Genomic DNA, 27,781 nt, shown 5'->3' with positions numbered 1-27,781 from the left:
ACACTCTTAAGGACAACCTGGACTGAAGAGGGTGTCCCATTGTGGCACAGCTGATATTGTAGCCTCCATTTGGGGGGAAAACACTTAAGGGACTCGTGCCAAGAGTGAGCGAAAAGGGGTGAAGAAATGAAAAGCTAGTTTACGAGCCTGCGTCGAGCATTCCTAATTCACTTACAGTTAAAGGGGGCCCATATTGAATCATGCCTTGCTGTTAAATGACAGCGTAATGAATGGAAGTCATTTCACAATACCGCTGTGGCCACAGACCCTCCACTCCAGGGACCCGTCTGTCAGAGGCTAGCTAACAGCGAGTGATTTGTTGGCCAAGGGGCCTTTTTGAAAGTTAACATGACGCCAGTATTCCATCCATGGCGTACCCAGCATGCTCATGGATATCCTGCATGGAAAAACAAACAGGAGGGCAGTAATTGAGAATCTCTGGGAATCTGCGAAAGGATTTTTTTGTGGAAAAACAAACAGCGGGGGTAGGAGATATTTGTCCTTAATCAAAAACCCATGACTAAATGTTTAGAGATAACATGTTCAAAGTACTTTGCGGCGCCAATATATCAAGTTCATAGGAAAGTATTGTTACAGTTTATAGTTTCAATGAATTGTCAAAAGATTTTTATTATTAAATAGAAATATAAAGGTCTGGGGAAATCAGAAATGCTCCTTCTCATGTCTGCCGGCTGGAGGGGCGTTAGCTTGTCAGTGTTTGATTGACAGCAGATGGAAGACTGGCAGGTGTTACACTGTAAGGAACAACAGAAAAGGTCTGCAAACTGACACTGCACTCGTTTCCCTGGTGAATGTTTGTTTGGTGACTCATTCAGTGAGGTGTGGTGCAAAGCAAGACGCGTGTTCATGTTTGTAAGTTAGATGAGAGCTAGATTTGAACAAGAAATTTAATGTGGCCGTCAGCATGACTGTCTGCCTCTGACAGAAATATGACTATGGATTTATACAAGATGTAAATTTCTATGCTGTGCTCCATCTATGTAGACAGGTGCCCAGTTAATTAATGCACAACTAGGGGAACTGGTGGCTAGCAGAGCACGTGTATGATGTAGCAAACAAAAATTTAATTTCAGTTGGATTTCAAATAGAAGGAGCCACTGAAGTTGTGGGTTCAGGCCTGAGCAATGGAAAAGGTAGAGGGAGGGAGAGATATGGAAAGAAGGAAGCAGAGGGGCTGTGTGTGTGTGTGTGTGTGTGTGTGTGTGTGTGTGTGTGTGTGTGTGTGTGTGTGTGTGTGTGTGTGTGTGAGAGAGAGAGAGAGAGAGGTTTTCGTGCACCAGCCAGTACGAGCTGGTGGTCTAACAGCGCAGACAAACGGGCCATTAAATTGACCTGGCCCCTCTGCACTCCATCCCTCCAGCCTCCCCTCTGCTTCTCCCTCTTTTCCGTCTTGGTTTGTCAACTCTCCCAACATCAACCCACCCATCCACCCACTCTCTCTGTTTGCTTCTGTAACACTTTGCTTTCTCCATCACTCAAATTCTGCCTCAGTTTTGTTCTTTCTGTGGTGCTCTCCCATTTCCTCTGCTCCATCTCTGTGCTCCTCTTTACAGTCTCTCTGCACATGCACATACGCACAGTCATATATTTATACACACAAAAACAATTGGAGTCTCATTTCAAGGCAGTTAGAATCAAATTATTTCCTCCTCTCTGGGTGTTTTTCTTCGTTTGCATCAAATTTTGGAATTCAGCTGTAGCTTGGATTTGGCAGCCTTGCAGCAATCCAGCCAAATCAATAGGATTTGCCATGCTTGGGATGAGCTTGCTCATCCATTCACCACACAGGGAATACCTCTACTAACCCCCTAAACTGTTTCAGCTGGAGGTTAAAACCACTAAGTGTCAAAAGAAAGTGTTAACATGTTGAGCTGCAGCCAGGGCAGTCGTCCCATCACAACTCTCACACTCTCCATCTTTTTCTTGCCTGAATCTCACTTAGATGTTTCTGTTTCAGTCTAAGTTGTGAGTAGCTAAAGCACAGACTGCAGTAGTACAGGAAGCACGGTAGTACTGGAAATGTAGCTTCATAGCCTCGGTTCAGCCACAGAGGTCCTGAGCAGGAAGACAGGCAGATTTGGAAGAAGAATGAAAGCCATTCAGGATAGAAGAAGTCGATTTGGCAGAGCCACCGGGCGGGCGTAACTCATCCGACATCGTGTAGATGTGGATTGTGGGTCAGAGCGTTGGTGAGGCTAGAGAGCTGTGGCCATGTGGCTGCAAGTCAAGCAACGGAACCAAGTCCCAGTAGCTTCCCTCTCGGGCTGAGGTACGCTGTACTGCGCTTGACTTGCGTGGATAGATGAAAAGGAATATCAGATGTTTTTTGTATTGCTCACTGTGTGTGTGTGTGTGTGTGTGTGTATTGGTGTATTGTCCCGCTTCTTTGGCACTGTCCAGCCTGCAGTTGATTACCTGCTTCTCTTTCATAGTCCTCTGTCTATTCTGACTATGTCAGGAATGCTTCTTCCCCCAACATGCTTTTTATTTGTTTGGAGCACCACCTGGTTTAGCTGTTTTGCAAGGAGTGGACAGGATGATTCAGATTTTTTTTTTTTGTTCTTGTTTTTGTTTTTTTGTTGTGCATTACGCAATGTCCAATTATTTTCTAGACGGGGAACTCACTGGCTGTAATTGGTCATGGAATTAAGCAGACAGATTGAAAAGATTTGTGTCATTGTGTGTATTTGACATAACATGTTGCTGCTGCAGTTTTTAGTAAGTGGTCTGCATTTTAAAATTCTTTCATGTGACATTAATTACAGAAGGTTGAATTGCACCTCACTGTGCTGCAGAGGCATATGAGGTAGAGGGAAGGAGAAAGGGCTGAGGAAGGAATGAGGAACTGGCCAGTCAGTGATACAAAGACAATGACAGTCTTATCTGCTTTACGTATGGACTGAGGATTTTAAATTCTTGGCTTTTGTTTGCCATTTGGTGTGAGTATGGAGTCAGAGTGAGGGCGTACCAGTATGTTCGAGAAATTGAGACGGGCTAGTAACCTGCAGTGTTTCCGGATAAAAATTGATTTGAATTTTAGTTTGAATTCTTTCTTTTAACCTCTTGTTCTGTGTGAGTGTCAGAGGTATACTGCTGACAAGACATTAAAGCCTCAGTCATCTTACCTCATATCAATCTTGCATCAGATGTTGTGTCAGGTGGCACATGTCTACACGGTGGTTATTTTGGTGTTTGGTTTGGTGGACGTGGACTGGAGGGATCAGTTCCTATCGGGTCAGCTGCCACTCTGAGATGTCAAACAAGGCCGTTGATACACACTCTGCTCTTGTTTCTTCTGCCCTCTTTTCCTCTCCTCCTTCTTAGCAGCCTCGAGTCCAAGGGCACACCGAGCCCAGTGGAAACGCAAAATAGTGAATCGTTTCGGAAAACAAGTGACAGTGACCCGGCACACTCGTGCAACCGTTGCCAGTGCGCACACATATGCTCAGTCCTTTTTCTCTTCCTCAATCTTTCTTTCTGTTTTTACTTTGTCTCTTTGTCTCCCTCTGTCTGTTTCTATCCTTCCCCTTTCTCCTTCCATCCCTCCCTTCCGTTCTCCTTTGCCAGTGCCGGAAGGTAGATGGAGGGCGGAAAGCCAAAGTCACCAGTGTGATCTGATTGAGGCCTCTCTCTTCTTTTGGCCAGCCTTCTGACAGCACGGGGCCTGCGTGTTGCTCTTTTCTACCCCACTTCAATCTGCCTCAGCCTGGCCCTGTGCCACAGCTGTAACGGGACACAGCGTTGTGTATAAATAGGCTAGGCCAGCTCCCCTTGCTATGGTCCTCAATGGGAGGCTAAAGCAATGGAGGAACAGGTGCTGCAACCAACACACACTCTCTCTCTATCCCTCTCTCTCTGGTTTGTGTCCCAAGCCACCCCCACCCCACCTTTATCTGATGTCCTCAAATGTGGAAGTACAGGTCAGTCACAGTGCACGCGTTGGCCGTGCTCGCTTGTCGTATCACTCGGTCATCGTCCCCTCTCACTGTCAACAGAAGTTTTTAAAAAAAATACTCCCCGTGTGGTTAATTTAATGGCACGCTGAGCATATTTCCACTTTTCAAACTGCCCCCCTCTCTCTGTCTCTCCGTGGCTCACGTACTGTTATTTTGGTCCTTAACTCTCTTTGTTTTGGAGGCACAAGTTGGTACATGTTAATCAAAATGCCTCTCATGCAATTTCTCAGCATCATTTTTCACTGTGGAAGCCACAGCTTGGCAGTGGGTGCACAGTGGAGCTGGCTTTACTTCTCAGGACTTTCCACAGCTATATTAACAAACAAATGCATTTTTCCACTGGCAGTCCACTTGGCACCGCGGCCGCATATTCTCTCTCCTGGGGTTTGTTCAGCAACTGAGCTGTTGACAAATCTATAATCAGCAGATCACTTCATCGGGGGTAACGTGCGATTAAGCTGACAGAGAGAGGAAACTTCTCACAGTCCAGAGTTAGCTGCCACCTGGTTTCATGCTAGACAGGTCTGGTTTCACACTAAGCTAGTGTGTGGCTGCCCTCTGCTATAGTGAAAGACAGAGGTAAGCTAGTCCCTGGGCCACAGGGGGCTCCACTCTCACCTCCTAAAACTGCCACTGTGGTCTACTTTCTCACTTCCAGCCAGCACTGTGATGGCCATCCAGCTACTGCTGGTTGATGCATATTAAATTCTCTGCATGGAGCACATCTCTAAAAATAAGAGAAGAATCTGTCTGAAATTGTAGCTACACTATAACGGAGGTTGCAGCTGTGGGAGCTTACTGAATAGTGGAGATGGCACTTTCTGTCAGAGATGGCCGTTACATTGGCATGACCTCTGTTGCACGGGTCATGCTCAAGTTATTTCTGAGCTGTAATTATGGTGAGCATATTTTGTCAGCTAGTACTGCTTCATATTTGACAAGGAGAGAGAGGATGGCGGCAGGGGTTACAAAAAAAAATGCCGCTAATTCTACCATTTAACGCAAATCTTTAGAATTAGGCTAAAGAGTCCAAACTGTTAAGATGTTTGCTTTTTTGATCACGCTCATTAAAAACAGACAGTGAAATAAGACATGTTAGACTCTCCATTGTAAACCATTTTACTGATTTTAGAAAATGAAAAATCATTATGACTAATCCTAAAAGTGATTAGTCAGGTGATAAATAATGTAATTTAGCCTCAATTAATTACTGCTTGGTTGATGGTTTCACATTCATGTTCTTCCTGCACTACAAAATAGCAATCACAGTGCTTCTCATTAAAATATATTATCTAAACTCTATCACTGGAAAGATTACATTGCAGCCATGTTTGGGTTGCCAGCTGAGGTGATCTATTGGATGTAAATATGAATAATTTTTACAGCAAAATATGTAAATATAGAGCCCAGGTTTTTAAATACAGAAAGTGCATACATTTGTTGAATCTGTACTTCAAAGAAAACAGTTTTTTTTCTCCACCAAAATAAGCAATTTAGTTGTATTTGTTGTGACCTTAGGAAGGTCACATTGTATTCAAATAACATCAACACATTCTTAGTGTAAAATAACATTCATACACTGCTTGTGTAAACAACAGAAGCTGCAGGCCTTCACTGGAACTGTTTATCCAGGTTATTCAGATAGTGTTACAGAATGTTCATGTGAAAAGACCTCATAACTATTCAAACATCACATGTAGTGACAAATGTCTCGATGATATCTTTTTTTATATCATCTTTGTTGCCAAGAAAAATGACATTTCCTCAAAATGTCAAATTTTAAAAAGAAGCTCTTAATTTGTAACTTAAAGTCCTGTATCTCGCTTTATCTCCAAGCTTGTTTCCTCTGCTGTTTCTGTTTGTCTGACACCCCTATATACATCCCTTCTCCTCCACCTCCTCTTCTCATTCCTGCTGCCAAATTAAGTGTCAAAAACAGACAGGGAAGGCGGGAATGGCCCACATTTCTCCTCTTGAGGCCCACATTATGGTACAGTACGTTCCAGTCTAGTCTAGTCTGTGCTGTTATTCCTTTCTCTGTGCTAGGATTACCCCCCCCCCCCCTTTGGGCTCATTAGCTACTGATTGGGTTGTTATTGTAATTACATCCACTGAGAGCACCAAGCTGTCTGCTAATGGGTGGTCCTCAGTAGGAGGGTGGGCTGTAGAGGGGTCACGGTCATTGTCCACCAAATCCCCCCCCCCCCCCCCACACACACACACACACACACACACACATACACACACAGTGTCTACCAGTTTTTTTTTCATATGGTGTCTGTTTGTATAAGTCACATTGTAAATTAAAATATCAGTTTACAGTATAGTTTTTATGACAAAAAGCTCTTTCTATAATTTTTGTTCCATGTGTACTCCATGATTACTGCACACGTTGCTCCCAGTCATAGATTAATTTTTGTTTTTTGTTTTTGTTTTTACATTATAAGTTATCATTGCTTATAGTTGTTTATGGCCTGCAGACAGCAACACCCCCCCCCAACCCCCAACCCCCAACTTCCAACCTCCCACCCTCATGAGCCCGAATGTATGTATGTATGTATGTACATGAGTGTGTGTGTGTGCGTGTGCCTGTTGCTTGTCATGTAACAGTGTTCCACAGCAGCCCTCCATTCATGCATGTGATCACCAACCGTCCTGTAGGTCCCTTACGTCACCTTGCATTCCTGCCTGGGCTCCGGTTACACTTTCACCCCGCTCACTCCCCTCCTATCATTTCTCTGCCCCCTTCCTCTTTCCCTCTTTTGCCCGCGACCCCTTTCCCTCTGACTCAGTCTCCCTCCGTCTCCCTATTTTCTGTCTTTGCTTCTCCTGTGTCCCCCCCTTCTCCTAAACCTGGGAGGAGAGAGGGAGGTGATGGCTCATTATTTTAAAGACACGGCAGCTCTTGCAGCAGCCCCTCGTCCCTCCTTTTCCTCCCCTGTGTCCCCATCTGCCACCCAATGACCTCCTCTTTCTCGTTCCTGTCAGTCAAAAGCAAGGCTCCATTTTGCGGAGGGAGCTCCCAGCAGTACTGTCTCCTGCTTCCCCCCCTTGGCCCACTAACTAACTTGTTTCAGTAAGGAATCTCCAACGGGAGACATATGTGGTGTCCTGTTAGCATGCTGCGTGTGGAGAAGGACCTCATTTCAAGTCACATGTGTCTTAGGTGTGGGAAAAATACATGAATGTGAAAAGGTCATGTTTGTGTCCTCTTGGTGTGTCTTGAAGATCATTGTGTCCCGAGATGAGTTGCACCCTGGCCCTGCTGGTGTTGTGTAACGTAGTTTGCTATGTTGTCATGTTGCACAATAGGTATCCGGTTAGTGCTGCAGGCTGACAGCGAGTGGGTGGCCTGTAGGCCTGTTTGATGTGTCCAGGAGATAAAGCAGGAGGGGCAGAGAGGTGTAAGGTTGCTGTTATCACTGGGAATAACACCAACTGCCACATAATGGAGGAAGAAGTGTGTTTTTGTGTTTTGGTTTCTGATACAGTATGTGTCCAATAAAGAGGGTGTGGCCATGGTAAACCTGGCTGGCTAGTGTGAATGAGTAGCTGTTGTTTCAAACTCTGCTTTATCTGAGATGCTTCACAGCTGAAATGGATTTATTGTCTTATTTTATGAGTCGTCAGACTATTTCCACCCCTATTGCCAACATGCTTTTGTAGCAAACCACTTGGTTGTGTTTGGCAGTGTAGTGATTACAGGTTTTATTGGTTCATATCTGCTATAAGAAGTCACTTAAACCATTCTATTGATATGCTGCTGGTCAGAGTTTGTACCTGGATTGCTGACATGTTTGTCTCGCTAACCATTAACAGAATGAGAAGTTAATGGGTAGCTTACACCTGGGAAACGACAAGTGGCAATAACAACCCAATAGAAGTAGTTCACTGCATTGAGTGTTGACTTTTTTTAAGATGATATTTTAGTGGGATTGTTTTTTTCTTAATGTGTGAAAAGTGGTAGCAGGGTGTTGAGTGTAATAATAAATGGGGAAAATGGAAAAAGCTGCAAGAGTATGAGATTCTCACCATTAAGAGGCATGGAAGACAATTACACTGACACAGAGTGTGATTAGCAGGTGTGTGTCTGTATCACTGATTGAAGAGCAGCAGAGAGAGAGAGACTGGATGGAGACCATTGGATTGCTTTTGTGATAAGGGGCTTGTTTTCTCCTATATGTACAGGCTCAGACAGCAGGCCTCCAGTCAGTGTTTTTGTTTTTACAAATGAACCCCGTCTTGTGAATGTTGTGGAAACAAGTTTTTAAGTTCTGTTTAAAAAAAAAATGCTTTCAAATCCGATCTTCTTGCATGTTGGTTGTCGTCCATAACCATCTGTTTTGGGCCATTATGGCTCGTAGCATGGTTGATTCAGTACACGCATGGTTAAGTCGTGAGCAAATTAGCATTGTATGTCTCGCCCTTACCAGTGTGTTTAATGAATATGTTTGCTGAATGTGAATGAGTGTTCACCATGTTCAAACAGCATCTGTGGCATTACTTTTTTGAGCATTCAGTCGTTTCTCTTAAACATAAAACAGCAAGCCCGTTCACAGTTATTTTGATGCTTTCTTTGAAGAGGAGTTGATGGACGAGCATGTTGTTTTGGTGATCTGATAAAGAAACCTTTATTATCATTCCTGATGTTTCTTTGTGACAGCCAATTTAACAAAAGGGCAAGTTTGAAGGTAACAAAGGAGTGGTGATGAACCTGGGCTGTGTTAAGACGGTGTCCTCGTTCTTGTTTGTTACTTTATTGATTGCAGTTGAGAGAAAAAGACGTCGCGGACCTTTTTTACAAACCATTTCAACAAACGTGTTAGTCAGTATACTCGCCTTTGGTCGATGCAACTGATTGGCAACAGTGAGCAGTGTTGGTTTGTTAGAAACCGGATAAACTGTATTTATTTAAACTACGGAGCATTCTCCCCTACCTACCTAGTAATTTTCATTTATCTGCAGTGGAATACATTAAAGATGTGCATCTTTGCACACTGGTAGCAAGCAACAGCAGCATGACTTTCCTTCTGTGTGGGCCTTCTTAAATAACCTTCGGCTAATGAATTCTCCAATCATCTGATGTGTGTGTGTGTGTGTGTGTGTGTTTTTGTGTGACTGAGTGTGAGTGCATTCACTTGTTCTTCCAAACGTGTGTGTGTGTGTGTGTGTGTGTGCATGTGTTAATGTGCAGTAGTAGCTAAAGAGTATGAATGAGCATGGATAAGCATTTTGCTTCAGGCTTCATTCCTCTTAACCCTTTCGTGTCTGCTTCAGTCAGAGCAGACAGTGCCATACAGTCACTTCCTCTCTGGAGAAATATGGCTGGAGCCAATGAGAGGAGAATCACTCTGTGTGTGTGTGTGTGTGGGGTGAAGGATTGTAGATGGGACTCTAAAGAGGCTCCTTCATGAATGGCTCTGCATGTTGGAGATCACTAGTGGTTTTTCATGACTCCAGTGGGGAAAAGAGAGCATCTGTTGATGTTCATTTCTTGTTGCTTTAATACTGTCGCAAATCACAGACTCTTTTACTTGTTTGACCTGCTACCCTAAACCACATTTATGCTGATCGTTAGAACAAACATATCCCTTAATTTATATCTTTTATTAAGTTGCTGATGTAAAAAGGCTTCTAGCAGAGCAGCTTTTTTTCTGGTATCTTCTTTGAATTAATTTTATTTTAATAAGTGAGAGGCAGGGTAACACTCAAAAGTTGTCTCAACAAAATTATGGTAAACCTAAATGAAAGTGTAATGAAAGAGTCTGTCTTACTATTGTTTGTGACATCTACTTTACTTTCTGTCCTTCCAGTCTGCCCGAGCAAGGACATCCGGAACAATGTGACCAACCTGCAGTCACTGGAGAACTGCACCATCATCGAGGGCCACCTGAAGATTCTGCTCATGTTCAAGACCAAGACTGAAGACTTCCGGGGTCTCAGCTACCCGAAGCTGCGAGTGGTGACCGACTATGTGCTCCTGTTTAGGGTCTACGGCCTGGAGACCCTCAGCGATCTCTTCCCCAACCTGACAGTGATCCGAGGAAACAACCTCTTCTTCAACTATGCTCTTGTGATTTATGAGATGCTGCAGCTGAAGGAGGTGGGTCTCCACAGTCTCATGAATATCACTCGGGGCGCTGTGAGGATCGAGAAGAATCCAGATCTGTGCTACCTGGCCACCCTGGACTGGTCCAAGATCCTGGACTCGGTGGAGGACAACTTCATTGTGGCCAATAAGAACGAGAGAGAGTGTGGAGATGTGTGTCCCGGCACAGCCCAAGGCCAGACCACCTGCCCACAGAACACCATCAACGGACACTTCAGGGGACGGTGCTGGTCACAGAACCACTGCCAGAGAAGTAAGTGTGTCTGTGTGTTAATGTGCCTAGAATAAAGACCTCTTCCCTGGAATTTCGCCTGACAGTCATCAAGGTCTTAAGTTTTCTTATCAAATCAAATAGGATAGGATTGACCTATATCGATTATAAGTAATCAAGGAGATCGATGACCAGTATACTATATACACTGTGAAAATGTAAAACCTACGTGTAAGTAAGTACAATTCACTGAAGTGCTGTTGTAAATATTGTACTTTTCACTCCACTACATATAATATCTTTAGTTAAGTTATTAGCAACTACTAATAGCCGAATTCTACATTAAACGGTAGCAGTTTGTCAGAATGCAAACAAAGAGGCTAAAAACCAGGACTCACGTTGTAGCCCATAGCTGACTAACTGACATGACAATATATTCCAGTTAACATCCCCAGCAGCAAATTTTTTGTTGGGGGGGTCAGCCTTTGAAACCTCCTTTTTCAGATTTAGATTTAGATAGTCGATTGCTTTTAGTCATTTAAACCAGCCTGATACTCGCCAAATTAACAAACAGGCTGCTATATATGTATGAAGCAGTGGAATGGCTGAAGTTAGAGTGTAGTAGCACCTTTCCAGAATCCATCATGCTACTTGTTGTGAAGTGGTCTGTTGAGACATGCCATAAGAATATACACCAGCCAGTTTTTTTCCTAACAGAAATCGATTGAGAGAACTGAAGTTGTCATTCCAAACGCTTTATGTAATGATTTTTATGATGCAGAAGGTTGCTCCTAATATCAGCAGCCAGGGGGTCATGGACTCCCCCTGATTACCATTCATTGACTGGGCTATAGGCTCGCCACCTGCTTGATAATGTGACATGACTCAACTGCATTGTTGGGCCATTATGAGGAAAAAATACAATGGAAAAAAAAGAAGTTTAGGGCGAGAGAGTTGACGGACAGGGATAAACAATATAGTACACTTGTTGGTTATAAATTGTATAGATTGTCTCTCTTTTTAGTATCAAAGAGCTGTGGGGTTTCTTGGTGCTGCAGCCAGCTGCCAGTGTGTCGGCCAGTCAGTCAGTCTTTCCTCTCCTACCATAAACACAGAGAATGGCTTCTATTGTAAGACACGCAGAGAGAATGCTTATTATTTTTCGAAGGCGATTATAGCTTATGTTGTTTATTCTCTTCTGTCTCTGTGTCTGACAGAAAAGGCCAGAGTTCAAAGCATAACGACCTCGGCCATGTTTATACTTTAACGTCGACCGTTGCAGCCCGCATATAATGTTGGCTCCTCGATTTTCTGCCAGGTCTCACTGTCAGGAAAGTAAAACAGGAAATGGCTCTCTTTGTGTCTCAGTATCCGTCTCTACACACACACACACACACACACACACACACACACACTCACTCTCCAACTCTACACAAACACATATTGCCTGAGAGTTTTGGCTTAGACAAGGTGTACAACTTCAGTTTGTTTTAATGGTTAGGTTAAAATAACAATTTTAGTATTACAAGGGAGGAACAAAAGCACTAAACATTGTGTCATCCAGGACATCCAGGTGTTGGGAAACTTTTGGATTTCAAATGAGGGTCAAAAAGTTAAAACAACAAAACAAACCTTCAAATGACAAGAGGTCAAAATTCAGGCAAAAGGCACATAAGAAGAAAAACCGTTGTCAGTGATATTTGTGTCCGTCTGGGCCTTTTATTTATCAAAGAAAAAGTGAGTGGAATTGGTTTCAGAGACAAATGCCCTGACCATTTACAATAGGAAAGTCAGCTGATAAACAGAACAGAAGAGTGTGTACAGTGTTTGGAACAACCTCTCTACATGTGTGTTCATGTCTCCTTTACTCAGCATGACGCTGTGCTCTGCATCACGTGACAGACACAAGTTTAGTCAAGAGCTGTATGTCAGCCATTTCTAGAACGTGATGCAATGGCTGTGAGTGTGTGTGTGGGCCACACACAGGGATGATATGTGTTCACTTACTGTAAATGTTTTTGTGTGTTTGATATACGTGTACTTAAGTGCCTTTCCCCACTGGAGGCGAGAGCCACTGCTCCGCATTATCACACACACTTTTGGCTGCAGCCAAACTCAAAGCCAGTGCTTTTCTCATATCAGTGCTGCTTTAGATTAGAAAAATATAGAAATAAAATATAAAAAAGTATAATCAGTGTGGCAGCAATAACAATAACAATAGTAGCAGTAAGTAATAAGTAATATTACAGTGTTTCTCACAGAGTGACGGCATAACTGTGATTTTGCTCATCTCTGCTTTGCTGATTTTCTTCATCAGCGGGATGTTTTTTTGCAAAGTTGCCCAAACACTTTGGAGCTACATGTGGGGGAGACTTGTTGTTAATGATGTAGCCTGCTGAAAACATTTGAAACCAACGTGGCACTGAGTGACATCGGCACCAAGCAGGGTCACGTACGAGCTTTAAACAATGGTATGAGGAGGCTTACATTAAGCAGAAGAGGTCACATCACGATGTAGCCTGTTTGTCTGTCTCTGTGTTTGTCTGCAGAACATGTGTGACTGTCAGTAGAGCGTGGGGGAGGTAGTTAATCGATTGCGGATGGCGTCGCTCTGTCAGACAGATAAAAAATGAATATTAAAAAAAAACAAAATGAGGGAAACATATGGAGAATCCGTAGAAACTGTCCAGTCCACAGGCACAGACCAGAGCTGGGCCAGTTTCCCTTGTTCATTAAAGTTAAAAAAAGAATAATTACATTTTGGAACCACTTGATAGATTTACACCTACACAGAGCGTCCTTGGAACAACAAAGCTATTTGAACCCAAATGAAAATACCTGGAATGGAACAAATGATGAAATCATAACCATAAGTCACAGTGGCGGTATGAAAATAATTCCCAACTTAACAAGTAAAACAAATCGACAAAAATAATAAATTATGATATTGTAGTTGAAAACAGAAATCTAGTCAATAAATAATCTGGACTGTAACTTGCTGGATGAGACATGTTACAGCATGTAAACAAAGCAAGACATATACTTTTTTAATCTTTTTATTTCCTTTATTTACTGTAATTTCCGGACTATAAGCCGCTACTTTTTTCACACGCTTTGAACTCTGCGGCATAAACAACGGTGCAGCTAATTTCTGGATTTTTCCTCAAGACGAAAGTGTCATTGAGAGCGACAGCGAAAGAGACTGACAACGTGGACACCTGTGGCTTATAGACAATTGCGGCCTATATATGTACAAGTTTTTTTGTCTTTTTAAATTTAGTGGGTGCGGCTTATATTCAGGTGTGCTCAATAGTCCGGAAATTACGGTATTTCAGTTATCATTTAGTATTTCTAGGTTTAAATGTGATGAGAGAGGCACACAGATACGGGCAGCCATAAATAAATGGATGGGAATTCTGTTAGCCGTGACTTTAATCCCATATTTTTACGTGGTTTATTGTTATCCGCATATGTGAGCGGCAGTGTGGTGCGTTTCAGTCCCACAGCTTAAACTGGGTGAGATAAATGAATGTAAGATGTGAACCGCAAGAGAGAGAAATGTGTTGTTTTCTTGTCGTTGGTGCGTGCGCAGTGATATACAGTAAAACACGTGCTGGGTGGTGGCGTGAGGAAACTGTAGGATCTTTAATAAGGGCTAGTGTGAATGAAAACTCACAGTTTACAAACTTAGATGCACACGTACACACATGTGTGAGTGAGCAGCAAAGATGCTGGTGCAGGGCGGAGGAACATTAGATGGGGCATTAAAGTTTATGTGGGAGTGGAAACTGTGGGGTTGTTTTTGTTGTGCTTTTACAGGGTTTCAGTTGCCTTAGGTAAGAGCCAAGGGAGAGCCTGCATTTCTCTGATCTTACACATGCTCCTTAAAAGCAGGAAAACCACTGTGTGCGTGCATGTGTGTGTGTGTCTGTGTGTGTGCGCGCAGTGCATGCATGCATATGGCTATGTGTATGAACCAAGACATGCCATGTTTTAACTGTGTAGAGCCCTTAAGTAATTTGTTGGCAATCCAAAGAGCCTGGAGAGTGTATGAGGTATGACATTCATTACCCAGTGCTATTTTCTCTGTTATGTGTGTGTGTGTGTGTGTGTGTGTGTGTGTGTGTAGCACACGCATAAATCTGGTCTGTATATGCCTCCTGTATATTTACAACTTTGTGCAGGTAGCTGTTCTGATGTGGAGGTCAGTCCAGTACAAGCTGTCACCAGCCACTGTGGCTTTGTTGTCTGATTGAGCGTTGGTGGTTACTTTTTTCCAACAGTAGCGCACTTCAAGTGTGGTAGCCTGCTTCATGCAGATTGTGTTGTGCGGTAGAGCAGGACATCATCATAATTAATGTCTCACATGCAGTGTTTTTTCTTCAAGGCATCAAATCCTCCGAAGGCCTTAATGCATCAGAATCTGTCAATCATGAGTCAGTCATAGTCTGTGAGCAGTCAGTGAATTCTTGCCAGTCCTATGAGGACCATTCTGCAGCTGACTCCACACGTGGAAAACAGAAAACAAGCTTAATCATTTCTTAGTCAAGGATCATTAGTATAAAAGATGTTTGATACTGGTGTTAACACACACCAGAAGGATTCATGGATCAATCGCTCCTGCTGTAAATGAGACACACAAGATAAGTAGGCATGCGGAAACAACCTGTCAAAAAACATGCTTTGATGTTGAAAATATTGGTTTGGTTTGGTCGGATTCCTAAATCAATGCAAAGGAAAGCAGCTGCTCTCTGGCTTTGTCTCTTTGCTGTCTTTGTACATCCTGGTTTGGCTTTGAGCTGAATGTCATAGTTCCCATTACTTTTCATTAATACAAAAAAACTTGTAAATCTTCTTCGCAATAAGTTGCCATTTAACATAAGGTTGTTTTGTGTGGCGTTAAATGAAACGTATTTCCAACAAGAGTTGATTGAATTTAAAAAAAAAAAAACCAAAACATCAGAGACTAAATAAAATTGAAGCAAGAAAGCTGAATTGATTGATGAGGCAGAGCTGTATTTACAGATGAGAGACAGATGGATAGTACAACCACACAATTCTAGATTGTCGGCTGGGAAGCAAGCACACAAGTCCGAGGAGTAAATCTACAAATGAGAGATAATGAGAGAGAACAGTACAGAGAGAAAGGAGGGAAGGGTAATATTCACAGATGAGAGAAAGAGGGAATGGGAGCAAACAGTCAATCTCCTGTTTAGACAAGGCTCTATCTGTTGCTGAGGCCTGGCACACGGTGTTCAGTCTCACAGACACCAGCCAACACTGTGCTTGCACAACTCGAGCACACAAAATCACACACACATACACACACGCGCACACACACACACACACACACACACACAAGCAGGAGGAGAGAAAGCTTTTCAGGTCAAAGTTCACTTTGCCTATGCCTACGTGCTTTGTTGTTTGCTGGGACTGTTTTCAGGCACACACACACACACACGCAGACACACACACACACATCACCACCACCCCACAGAGTGCCAGCTCCACCCCCCCAGTGACAACAGCCACAAAAGGAAAATGCCCTCTGTCCATTACATGCGCCACTTTCAGGCCGTCACAGCCATAAAGGTTAAACCTGCGCTTGCAGAAGAGGACACTCAAATTTCAATGATTAGGTCAAAGGGCATAAATTCCGATCAAATACTATCTGTGTTTAAAAACAGTTCATGGAGACCACTGATGGTGTGCGTTACCAGCGCAAAGCATTCGTGTTTGACAACCTGTGAATGAGACTCAACAGTCTACTAACTTTCTTCTTTAACTGAATTCAGATTGTGCTTGTGTTTACAGAAAGAAGAGTGAATTTTCACCTCTTTAACAGCGGGATCGTTTGTGTTCATTTGCCTCAAACAGCCGAAATACCTCTCTGTACATTAGCCATAAAAAACAAACAGGCAACCAAACCAAGTGATGCGCTCTGTCTGTCTAATATCTTATTCGCTCCATTTCAGAACTGTGGGCTGTAGTGATTTGTGTGTTTCTTTAATACCTGCACCGTAATGAAAGCCAGTTTGCACCACCTGACCCGCATAGATATAAGGTAATCACCCTCCCCGTCCCACAAACCGTCAAGTTTGTGTGTTACGTTGGCACAGTTATCTGGACTGAAGACCGAGACAGAGACAGAGACGAGCGCCGTGCTGCTTTCCAAGGTGCTGATCCAGCACGGCTCTTCGTTCTCTTCACTCCTCCTCCCCCGTCCCAGTGGTGGGAAGATCTAAATAAACAGACAAATTATTCTTAACGATGTGCTTCATTGTTGAATAGCGGCAAAGCAAGTATCCCAGCATTAAGACATAAACAATCGCTCTCTCTCTCTCTCTCTCTCTCTCACACTCACACACACACACACGCTCACAAAGAAGTTATTCTTTTAAGTTATGAATAACTTACTCGGAATGCTGCTTTTGTCACTTATTGACTCACCAGCCCAAACCCATGATGTTATCTTGTAAGCCGACTCATAAGTCACTACTCACTACTCGCTCAGTGCACTCCCAACAGCAATCTATTACCCATGACACAAAAGTTGAGCTCCTCTTAAATGTCTCCGAGTAGGTTTACAGGGGGGCTCCTGTCCTTTTCAAGGGAACCGAACTCCCCGCAGCTACCTCGTAATTTAAACCATGCCTGGCTCTGCTGTTGGCTCACTCGTCCACAGCGTCCTGGGTATCAGCAGCAAAGCAGCGTCTCTGTCCCTTCACTCTGCTCGTTCCTGCACACACAACACTCTGCAAAGTCCCAGGACACGCAAGTTTTATGCTCAAGTTGAATATTTTCAACTGGAAACGAGTCCAATTTCTATTGACTTTGTGTTTAGTCGTGCCACCTGAAATGTTCGCTTCTTGTAGAGTGTGAGCACAAGGGAATTATTTTCACCAGACATTATTCGTCATTATTTGAGTTTTAAATATGTTACACTTCCACAGCTTTTTCAGATTAAAAAAAAAACAAAAACAAGAAACAACAACAGAATAAGAAAAAATGGACATTGGAAACTCTGGCTGGTGGTCGATCTAAATGGGTTGAAATGCATCATTCAACATGGCTTCCCACTGACCAGACTTTAAAGCAGGTTGGACGCCGCTACACTATTAGCCTCTTTTTGTAGAATGAATTTGTAGATCAATTAAGTTCAATCTTCTAATCTAATTTAGAGCATACAACTTGCCGATAAATAGCAATGTCAAGTTAGTTCTCTAAGGTTATCATAAATGATTAATACTTGGTAGGTATTCAAAGTTGCCATGGTAATGGAAATTGTCATAAGGGACATTTCCTTGAGTGTTTTGTTCCTCGTTCTATCAAATGAAAACTGAATGGTCAGTGTGGATAAGGTGAGGGCCAGATGAGGAGGCCAGGAGGGGAAGAGAAGGGGCTGGGCAAAGCAAAATAAACAGAGCAAAACAAACATGGCGAGGCTTTTCAAGTGTGGCTTTCAAGTGTACATAGGCAGGCAGGCAGGCATACAGGCACAAACACACACACACATACACACACACAGACTTTTGCCAGAGTGGCAAGTGGCCGTGCTAGAGGAGGCTAAAGAGAGAAAGAAAATGAAAGTATTAAGGATGGAGGCGCTCAGTGAAGCGTGCTGCTGGCCTGCGCCCACAACCAAACAAAAACACTCAGCTAACCCAGCTTCTTAATTGGGGTGTAAAAGTGTCTCTCCACTCAGGCTGCTTCCAGACTCACCTCACTCTCGATCTCGTTTTCTCTTCTGTCTCTCCTTGGTTCAGTTCCTGCATTTGTTTCTAATGAAAAGTAATTGAAAGAGTTTTCCTGGAGCGGCTGTTCTTAATTAGCCGTTTAGTGCTCAGTGACACAGGGAACACGAGAGTATAAACACAAAGGGACAGACTGCCTGATAGTGCAGGAATGTTAACACTGCCTGATCTTCTGCATATTTGTGTGACTCCAAGTATCCTTGTTCATGTTAGGAACCGGTGTATGTAAAAGTTGTGACTTATTTATGTTAAGTAATGACACAGCACTAATTTTTACACTAACTAAATTTACCAAAAGTATAAGATTTATTTAAGATATCTTTAAGATCTTTAAGTAATTTTTTGGTAGCACTTGTTACTATTTGATATTATTTGATACAATGTCTGACATTAAAAGCAGAGAAGGTGTTGGCATGTGAAGCTAATATTGTATACTTTATATACTACAAACTATACATGTTCACATGTACATTAAGAGAGGAGTGTCACAAAAGTTAGAATTGGTATTGTGTGCATTCAGATGCTCCATTACATTTAATGTATGACTCAGCAATCTTTGCACATATATTGAGTCACTGCTCTCAACTCATGAGCCTCCATCTGGAGAAGAAGGCTGCTTGTTTTTCCTGTATGCCTGCCACATGCCGATCACCTGTCCCACACTCTAAGTCTCTTTCTCTTGCAAGGCTCTTGTGAATTGCCAAGGGGTATAACATGATGACGAAAATAACAAAAAACAAAACACATATAGGAAATACCCAATGTGTATATATCCATGCACATTTGACATATTGAAAATGCAACTTAAATAATCTCACTGTGGAGCCTTAGCTTTAGCTTTGCTTCAACTTTGCCCCACATGCTTTTCCAGTGAGTGGGGACGCAAACGCTATCCTTTGCTGTCTTCTCCTCACTGGAATTAACTTGGCTGGCTTAACTAAATAACATGTACACTGTCAGACAACAAAAACAAAGTAGGATTATATGACCATTTTGATTAACATGTGCCATTGTAGTCCACAAAAAGCATCAGGGTTAAGGCTGTACTGTTTTAGTCTTGCTGTTTTACTCGATGTTGTGAACCCAGTAATTATTTACTGTATTTGTCATAATAATATAAAAAAAATCATGATGATGATTTGTGATTCCAATCTTATGATTTTGATTTTGCAGCACATTTCAGAAAATTGATTCTCTTCTGCAGTAAAAAAAAAAAAAGAAAATTCACTTTTGTCTTCCTTCTGTTCATTCAAGCAGGAAAAAATGGAAAGCAACACACGCTTGAATAATAGTATTTGAATTGTTTGCAGTTTCCGTCTCTGTTCCACTTTCTGAGTGAAGTGAACTGCGAGTGATGTGATCCTGATAGTGATACACACTGAGAAGAGACACATGCATACATCTGTTGTCATCCCTCTCTCATTTATTGCTATAGACACATGTAAGCTCCTCTTTGATGCTGTGATGGTTAAAGCTTTTCTGTGGCGTTTTCCCCTACACACACACACTGGTGTTTGAATTGCCATGAATATCTTATAAGGAACATGGAGAGGGAGGAAGAGTAGAAAAACTGAAAGAAGGGAAGAGAAAAGGGGAGGAAGGATAGAAACAGACAGATGGAGAGGGAGACTTAGTAATCATGCTTGTGTGTTTTCCGTCCTGGCATCGTGCATCCTTGTTAACAAATCCAAATTAACTTTGATAAGCTGGCACCAGTTGTATGTGCAAGTGCATGTGCATGTGTACGTGATGGTGTGTGTGCTTGTGTGTGTATTTTCCTCCACCCGCTCCGTTCATGCAGCGAGTGCAGTGGCAGGCAGTGCTAGCCGAGCGCCCCAGGGGATCTGGAAAACTCTCCCTCTCTCCTCTCTCTTCCATCTCATCAATGGATGGGCACTCCCACATCCTACTGTACACACATACACACAGAGTGCGCATGCATATAAGCGTACAAGTGTGGCAATACACGTTCAGATAGACACATGCACAACAAACGCACACTTGTGCAGAGAGCCAAGTGGAGCACCAGTGTACACACATACTAACTGGAGCACGCGGATGCTGCTGCCCATTATTCTAACAGTTAGAGAGAGATGTAAGCAGCGTATAGTGAGGAGAGGATGAGGGCTTCTGAGGATACCAGCATGCTGCTAAAACATATATCACTGCTGTGGCTGCACTGTGTTTTTTTTTTGTGTGTGTGTTTGTCACCATCAGTTATCCGTTAATGCCTTCTGCTTTTGGGTTTTCTAAGAATACAGGTTTACTTTTGTTAGGACAGGATATCGAGGAGGAGACTATTATTCCTTCCCAGGGAGGGTAATCAATGAATTCTCTCCATGCAGGAACGGTTTGCTGTGTGTTTTTCTGTGAGAATCTGTGTGCAAGCCGTGGAGGAAAGCATGTTGGCAGGCAAGTGGTTATTACAGCCTGAGCTGTCTGAAATGACTTCCTCATTACTTCCTGCCTTTGTCCAAAGCACTTCCCACTGTTGAGCGGTACAACTGGGCCCTAGGGGAAAGCTGGCGGGGTGGAAGGGATATTATTTACATGTGAGAGAAAATGAAAGGAAAGAGAAGTTAGATGAATGGATCACAGCCCCCCAGATCCGCATCCCTTTAACAGAAATGCCAAGCTCTAACAGTGCTGCAAATGTTTATTTCATTAACCGTCATGCAAGCCCCCAGGGTGTGCACGTGGTTCGCCAGAAATTAGAACTGCGACTGAGGGAAGAGGTGAGCTGTAAGGATGGCGTAATGTGTTTGTGTGCGAGGGAGGAAACCAACACGACCCTCACCCTGGTTGAGGGAAGTGGACTGTTTTCAGGCGTTGACCAGATCAGATTACTGGCTGCTTCAGGTACATCTGACAATTGATGCAAAGTTAGAAATCCGTACAGTCTTGCACCAAGCAGAGGACTGACAGTGTTAAACTAATTATTGTGTACATACTCGCCGAAGTATCCAAATGATCAAGGAGATCAATTGGATATTTCACTCTCACAAAAGCGTTCTAGCAGTACAGTAGCACAGTAATGATATTGAAACTTAAACTGCACTAAATGGTTTTTGTCAAACTTCTCCACAAAAAGAAATACATTGTTACTTGTTTTTATCAAAATGGTCAGGGCATGTGACGCAACAGTGTTATTTTGATGGCTTTTTTTTATTATTGATTTATAACAATCATAAAAACTGCCACAGGATCCTTTAATCGTAATCAAACTCACTGAGAGTAAGACTCCTTGGCTGTGAACGCAGTATAATATTATCTACAGTAAACTGAAACTTTCCACAGTTTCACTGCTCTTCAGAATACACATGATGTATGACATCTGAAGCCTACAGTAAAGTTTTTAAACTTTTATGAGTAAATGAAATGATAAAATGAAGTGTTTATTATAGTGTTTATTATAACAGTCCTTCTATAAACACACATCCGTCCAAAATGAAGTGATGTTTTGTAAGTGCATAAAGGCAGATTCAGTCCCTGCCTATACAGACTAAGGAAGCCCGGTGTATGTGCAAGCACACATGATCTCGGCAACGCGTGTTAGGGGCTTAACATAGTCTGTGACCACTGCTACTAGTATGTACTGTATTTGGAATATGTGATGCTTATGCTCTGTCAAATACTTGGAATTTCATGGGTGGCTTTGAGGTGGTACAACATCTCGGCTGATGGGGTTAGGAGGAATGTTTGGACATTTGAAATTCTCAAGAATTTTGTTGTTACATCACCTTCTGGAGAAAGTGGTGTTTCCCACAGGTTGAGAAAGTATTTGCGGTGGTGTGTTTAAAAATTATTGCTCTGATTCCCAATTATTATTTCTTGCTGTTTTGACCATGTGTATGTGCTGGTTTGGTTAAGCGAGAAAAGTCAAAAACAGTTGTTGAATCTCAACTAAAAGCATGGACTGAAGAAAGCCCTAATTTTATTTTTTTTTAATCGTCTTTGTGTTTCTAAAACTTGCCTTTCCTGAACTGCACTGGCTTATCCTCATATGACCTCCTTGTTCTTGAAGTTGCTTCCAAACCCAACTCTTCCACGTAGTTCTGTCCAGGCCCAACTCATTTCACTGAATGTCATGTCCTTGAGTTTCAAGAATGGATCTTTTCTTCGAACCATTTAATAGGTTTTTCTTAGTGCCAAAAAAACACATTACCCTTTCCCGAGTTCGGCCCTATCTATAATGTGTTAAGTGTTTGGAAAAGGAGCATAATTCTCAGTAAACGGGAGCTTTGACGTTGACCAGCACTCCAGTGCAGGCTGTAATGGTGCAGTTCATAGAACCTCTTGTCTATTTAAGGCAATACTGACACTAGGCAATACTGGGAGAATGTGACCCTGTGTTGACCCACCCAGGTTAGAGGTGAACAAGTAGAAGCTTTTAGGGTGGGGTGGGTTGACAGGAATCAGAAACCAGTGGGATATTTGCTGGTCATAACTAAAGGATAGGACATGGAAACATTCATGTAAATACATGTGCACACGTACACACAAATTCCAGGAGGGCTTGCGTAGACAGGAAATGCTAACATGGAACACGGACAGGTGCGTGTGTTCATAATGTTTTTGCCTAGCAGCAGGGACACACAGGGGGAGGTAATGTTTCCTGGTCCTTCTTTATCATCTTCATAGCTCTACTGAGAGGCTCTGGCTCTTATGACATGACATGAATCATATTGGTTCAGGATCATGTATATGAAACAGCATTAATTACCTATCTGCTTAAAATATGTGCCAACCTTAGAGCCGATTCAAAACTTGCTTAGTCCGATAAAGACTTGCTGTTTAGTTGTCTGTAGTTAAGTTTTGATTTTGAGTGTCAACATTTTTTTTTCCTCTTTGATGTTTCCTCAGCTGGAACATCTGGAGCAAGCTTTGGCACTAAGTCTTATGGTAACATATCTCGTAAAGGTACCTGTTATCTTCTCCAGTTAGGAAATGATGTTACGTAGCATTCTGTGATTCCAGAAGCCAGTTCAGTGTGAATCTCTCTGTTATTCTGAGTGGCTCAGTGTCTGTGTCACCCCCTGCACTGCTGGCATCAGTACACAGACTGCCATCGCTCTAATTTGCAAAATAGGTACTTTCCTCTGACCTGCACCGTGTACAAACTTTGTTGTGGCATTTGTACTGAGACTTGCAATAGTACTCAGGACCTGGCAGAAGAAATCTGTCTCAGCTCAAGTGCAACAAATAATAAATAATAAACAGATAACAAATGTTTATGCAAAAATAAAATGTTGCGTACAAGTGAACATAACTTGAACGTATATGACCAAAAATCTTGCTGTCAGCAGTGTGTTTATGTGTCAAGGGTTGATGTTAAAGATATGAACCCTGGTTTAGGTTGTGGACAAGCGGAGGTCACAAGATGATGTTGTAAACGTTGAAACAGACATCTATCCTCTCTGACGCTAAAGCTGTATCTGCTTTCTGATCAGCGTTAAAAATAGAAATTACTTCCTTACCTGAATATTCATCTATCATTCTATCCATCTTAACACGTGGCCTCACTCCCGCCGCTGTGTTGACTGTAGTTGTTTTTACACTGCCTCTCCGCTCATCTGTCTTTATCATGCCAGAGCGGTGCTGTCGTATAAAAGTGATGTTGTGAAAACATTAGGCCCTTGGCTGCCTTTGCCATCTCCACTCTCTTCCTGATAGCTTGAGTGGTAATATATATTTGCAAGACAGAAATGCTCTGATAATCTTTCTCTGCCTAAATGCATCCCTTGATGATAGCAGAGTGGTGACAGAGATATAAGACCGCAGTAAAAATGGCTGCCGCTGGTCCATGGCCATGTCTGTCTCTCTCTCCCTCAGTACACTACTTTTACTGAACTGGCAGTTGTAGTACGGGGTAAGACTGCAGTCATACACATAGTGTGCATACCCTGCACTTCACCATCTCTTCCCCTCCGTCTTCACTACGCTTTGATGGCCCTGCTGCCTTTGTGAGGAATCAATTCATTTAATAATTTTACCAGCACAGTTGGGATGTCTAGTCGTCTAGTCGTGTGGAAAAGCCTGGAAAAAAGCGTCAGACCCTCCTAAAACAGTATAAAGAAAAAGGGGAGAAATGCTCTTCCCTGTATTTCTTTTCCTTTGTCCATTTCTTTTCCTTGCTTCTGTTGCTCCACCTTAAAGATCCTCCCTCTGCACTCCCTCCCTTCGTTTTTTTTCCTTTCTGTCCCTCTGTTACTTTGCTTTGTGCTTTCTCTCTCTCTCTCTCTCTCTCTTGCTCTCTCTCTCTCTCTCTCCCCCTCTTCCTTCCCCTCGCACTCTGTGGTATGCAGACATGCAGGAATTTCTGGGCCTCAAAATGATAGACCAAACTTGTCAGCCCTGGCTCCTGTTACTAAAGATGGCCGCCCTGGCAATGTGTGTGCCTGAGATTGGTGCACGTCTGAGTTACTCCCCACGTGATTGGTCATACTGTATTTGTCTGCAGTTCTTATGTTTTTTGGCAAAAGTGTGAATGTCCCTTTTTTTTTTTGGTTTGTTTGTTTTTTTTTGTATAAGATGCAGTTTTCATCTGTAATTAAATGACTGCCTAGTGACCATAACTCTCCTTCTCTTCTCTCTCCTGCATGGTTTTGACATACAGTATGTGTTATTGCATACCACTGTGTCTTGTTTTTGTGTGAATGAGGGGTGTGTCACTTGAAGCAACTCTCCACCCAACTTAGGTAAAGAGTAAATGAGAAAAACACACTACAGCACAAGATAAATACAGTGGCTTTTTTTTAGTGGCTTGTTATCCTGAATCCTAAATAAATAGCTTATATTATCTGTTCATAGTTTGGTCTATAAAATGTCAGAAAAATGACAAGATGTCCATAAGAATTTCTTCAAGTCTAAAGTGACATATTCAGATCTCTTGTTTGTTTTTTTGTTTTGTTTTGGGTTTTTTTTCCGACCAACAGTTCAGACCTCAGAAACAGGAACTAGGTAATGTTTGGCACGATGACATTGTTTATTTATTTTTTTAATCACATTTTACAAAGCCGAACATGTCAAGTTTATAAACCAATACACACCCGAATACTTAAGCTTTTAAAATGTAAAATATCAACTTAAGTAAGATTAACTTTAAAATTAAAGTAAAATGACACTCTGACAGAGCCTGTTTAGGGAACAAGTTGACATGTAATGAAACAGGCAGATAAATTCTAATTTTATTTTATTTTTTCTTTATGGGATTGTGCAGGCCCTGCCAGTTTGAGAAAGCTACGCTCAAATTGAAATGTCCACTTCTTTTATTTGCTCCTACAAATATATTGAAGAAGACACTGGGTAGCACCCATGGTTGTCCTTAAAATAGACTATGAGCTAGTCTCTTACGACGCATGTGTTTGTATCACCAGGCAGAATGACGTCCAGCCCAGCTAATATTTAGCATGCCTTGGCTGTTGCCTCCACTCTCCAGTGTCTCCTGCTCCGGGCCCTGTGATGGCGTTGTTGCAACTAAATAAGGTTCTGCTCCACTCGCAACCTGTCAGCTGGACACACTGCACTCCGCTTTCTGTTCTGTGACACAGATGACGCTTAAAGCCATGTTTTGCTGGTGCTTTGCATAAACTGTAATGCACCTGTGTTCAAGTGTGCTCTGCATACCTATGCGTCATGTAACTGCTCCTTGTGCGATTTCTATCTTGACAGAGATGGAGTGGAATGAGGGCTTTTTCTTTTTCTTTTCTATTTTTTTTATCATTATTATTTATTTTTTTGTTTCTCCTGAGAGAATGTTGCTGTCATGTGCTGTTGGTTTTTCTGTGCGTACTGTACCAACATCTGACTAGTGCAACTGAGAATTTAGGTTAATGAGACCATCCGGACCCACAATATTTCTGGTGTGTGGACAGCGAGCATGTGACCCAGTGTAATTCATATCAATCAGAGGCGAGGAGCAGTGGACATTAGCAGACACACAACAGCATCAGTCCATCCACAGGCCTCTTGTCAGCTAACCCAGTACACAAACCACCGTTCTGGAACTGCCTTTCACTCTCAGTGTGGCTGCTTCTGAAATAAGAAACCAAGGAAAAAAACACTCCCAATGAATCATTCTCTAGTTGCTAGATTTGCTTTTTACACTTGATTTTTCCGATGCATCTGATAACAAATGGCTTTTCTTGTCACCCAAGTAAAATGTAAGCTCCCACAGGAGGAATACTGGTGTATGTCCCCCTTATCGCCCACCATCTCTCTTCCTGCTGCCTGCCTCAGCCAAGCCAGGCAGAGTGTTCAAGGAGAGAGGGGTACCCTTCTGGCCAATTCTTCTAAACTAATTGGTTTCAAGGGCTTGTGGGGAGAAAGAAGTCCGGGAGCAGAGGTGAATATTTGTGTGTGTGTGTGTGTGTGTGTGTGTGTGCACACGCTCTTCTATCCACATGTACATGGATGATTATGGCTGCAACTAGTGCTTATTTTCATTATAGATTAATTTGCTGATAATTTTCACAATTTATTGTTCAGTCTATAAAACGTCAGAATTTCCAGAGCCCAATGCAGCCTCTGCATGTTGCTTCTATTGTCCAACCAACAGTCCAAAACCTCTTGGACCTCAAAGACTCTTCATAGCATCAGGTCCTTACATTTAGGAGGCTGGAACCAGAAAGCTTTAAACATCTGAAAAATGACTGACTTATTGATCAGTAGAACTAACTAATTTTCTTTTGATCAGCTCATCAGTTAATTGACCAATCATTGCAGCTCTAATGGAGACAGGCTGGAGTTGGGTCCTGTTTAGGCCGTTTATGTGTTTATCCCTCAGTTCCTCCCAGGGCAGAAGTGGGAGCAGCAGGGCTGAAACTGGGTGGGGCTCCTATTAGTGGAAGTGCAACCCTTGCTGGAGGGTTGAACATTCGCATGTGAGTAAGAGTGGCGGGTGGGGGTGGGGATTCACTTGGGAACATAAGGATTTGAGAGGAACGACATTGATAGGACCACAAAAAATGTTAGATATGTTAGATATTTGTTCTTGGTTCCAGTTAAAAATATACAATGTTTTAAACTCAGCACTTAAAATGTGACATGTTGAATTGGATAGGTTCAGAATTGCTCTGATAAAACAAAACAAGACAAGCTGAAAAAAATGTTGGAAATTCAGTTTACTCCAGATTGCCTCTAAGCTAATTCTGATGCAATCAAAAAACCCTTTATTAGCTTGTCACATTTGATTTTTTTGTTGTGTCTTTGTGTTTATGTTGAAAGGCGCTTCCAAAATTTTTAGCAGCCTTTTTGAGGCAGAGTAGATGAGCACAGAGTTGAATGTTTTGCTGAATCGATGAATTGATGAGGGAACAAATTGATCAGTAATTGAGTGTGGGAGTGAATGTTTGAATCAAAGCGTGACCATCCAGCAGAGCGCTTACAACTCGACCTTGTCCTTAATATTTGTCTTAAAGCAGTTTAAAGTGTGTGCATGTTTGTGACCCCTGGCGATTGGATCGCAGAGATGGAGGAATGGATGCAGAAAACAGCTTGGATGACAATCTCAGCTCCCAGTTCTCTTTGACAGGACGTATGTCTGTAGGAGGAACTGTCTGGCGCTCCATAACTCCATACTGTGGACAGTATGTGTATGTTTAGATTGAGACAGATGCTCCAGTCCCTTCATCTCATGTGTGCCAGTGACAGAGATAAATGTGCCAATAGTGCTTTTCTGGACTGCAAAAAAAAAAGAGTTGTGGTGATGCATGGCACTCTTCGCCCGCAC

The 27,781-nt window shown here is 42.5% G+C and overlaps 1 protein-coding gene across 1 annotated transcript in view; it reads left to right on the top strand.

Moving 5' to 3' along the window:
- The window catches only part of insrb (insulin receptor b), a 78,158-nt gene that overhangs the window by 11,148 nt on the left and 39,229 nt on the right, over positions 1 to 27,781 (top strand). Inside the window, exon 2 of the mRNA XM_046392335.1 lies at positions 9,791 to 10,339. Within this exon, the coding sequence (XP_046248291.1) occupies positions 9,791 to 10,339 (549 nt within the window). The remainder of the gene's footprint in view (positions 1 to 9,790; positions 10,340 to 27,781) is intronic.

The sequence above is a fragment of the Scatophagus argus genome, chromosome 6 (genome assembly GCF_020382885.2).
Source record: "Scatophagus argus isolate fScaArg1 chromosome 6, fScaArg1.pri, whole genome shotgun sequence".
NCBI classification, from domain to species: domain Eukaryota; kingdom Metazoa; phylum Chordata; class Actinopteri; family Scatophagidae; genus Scatophagus; species Scatophagus argus.
This window is presented reverse-complemented; position numbering and strand designations above follow the sequence as displayed.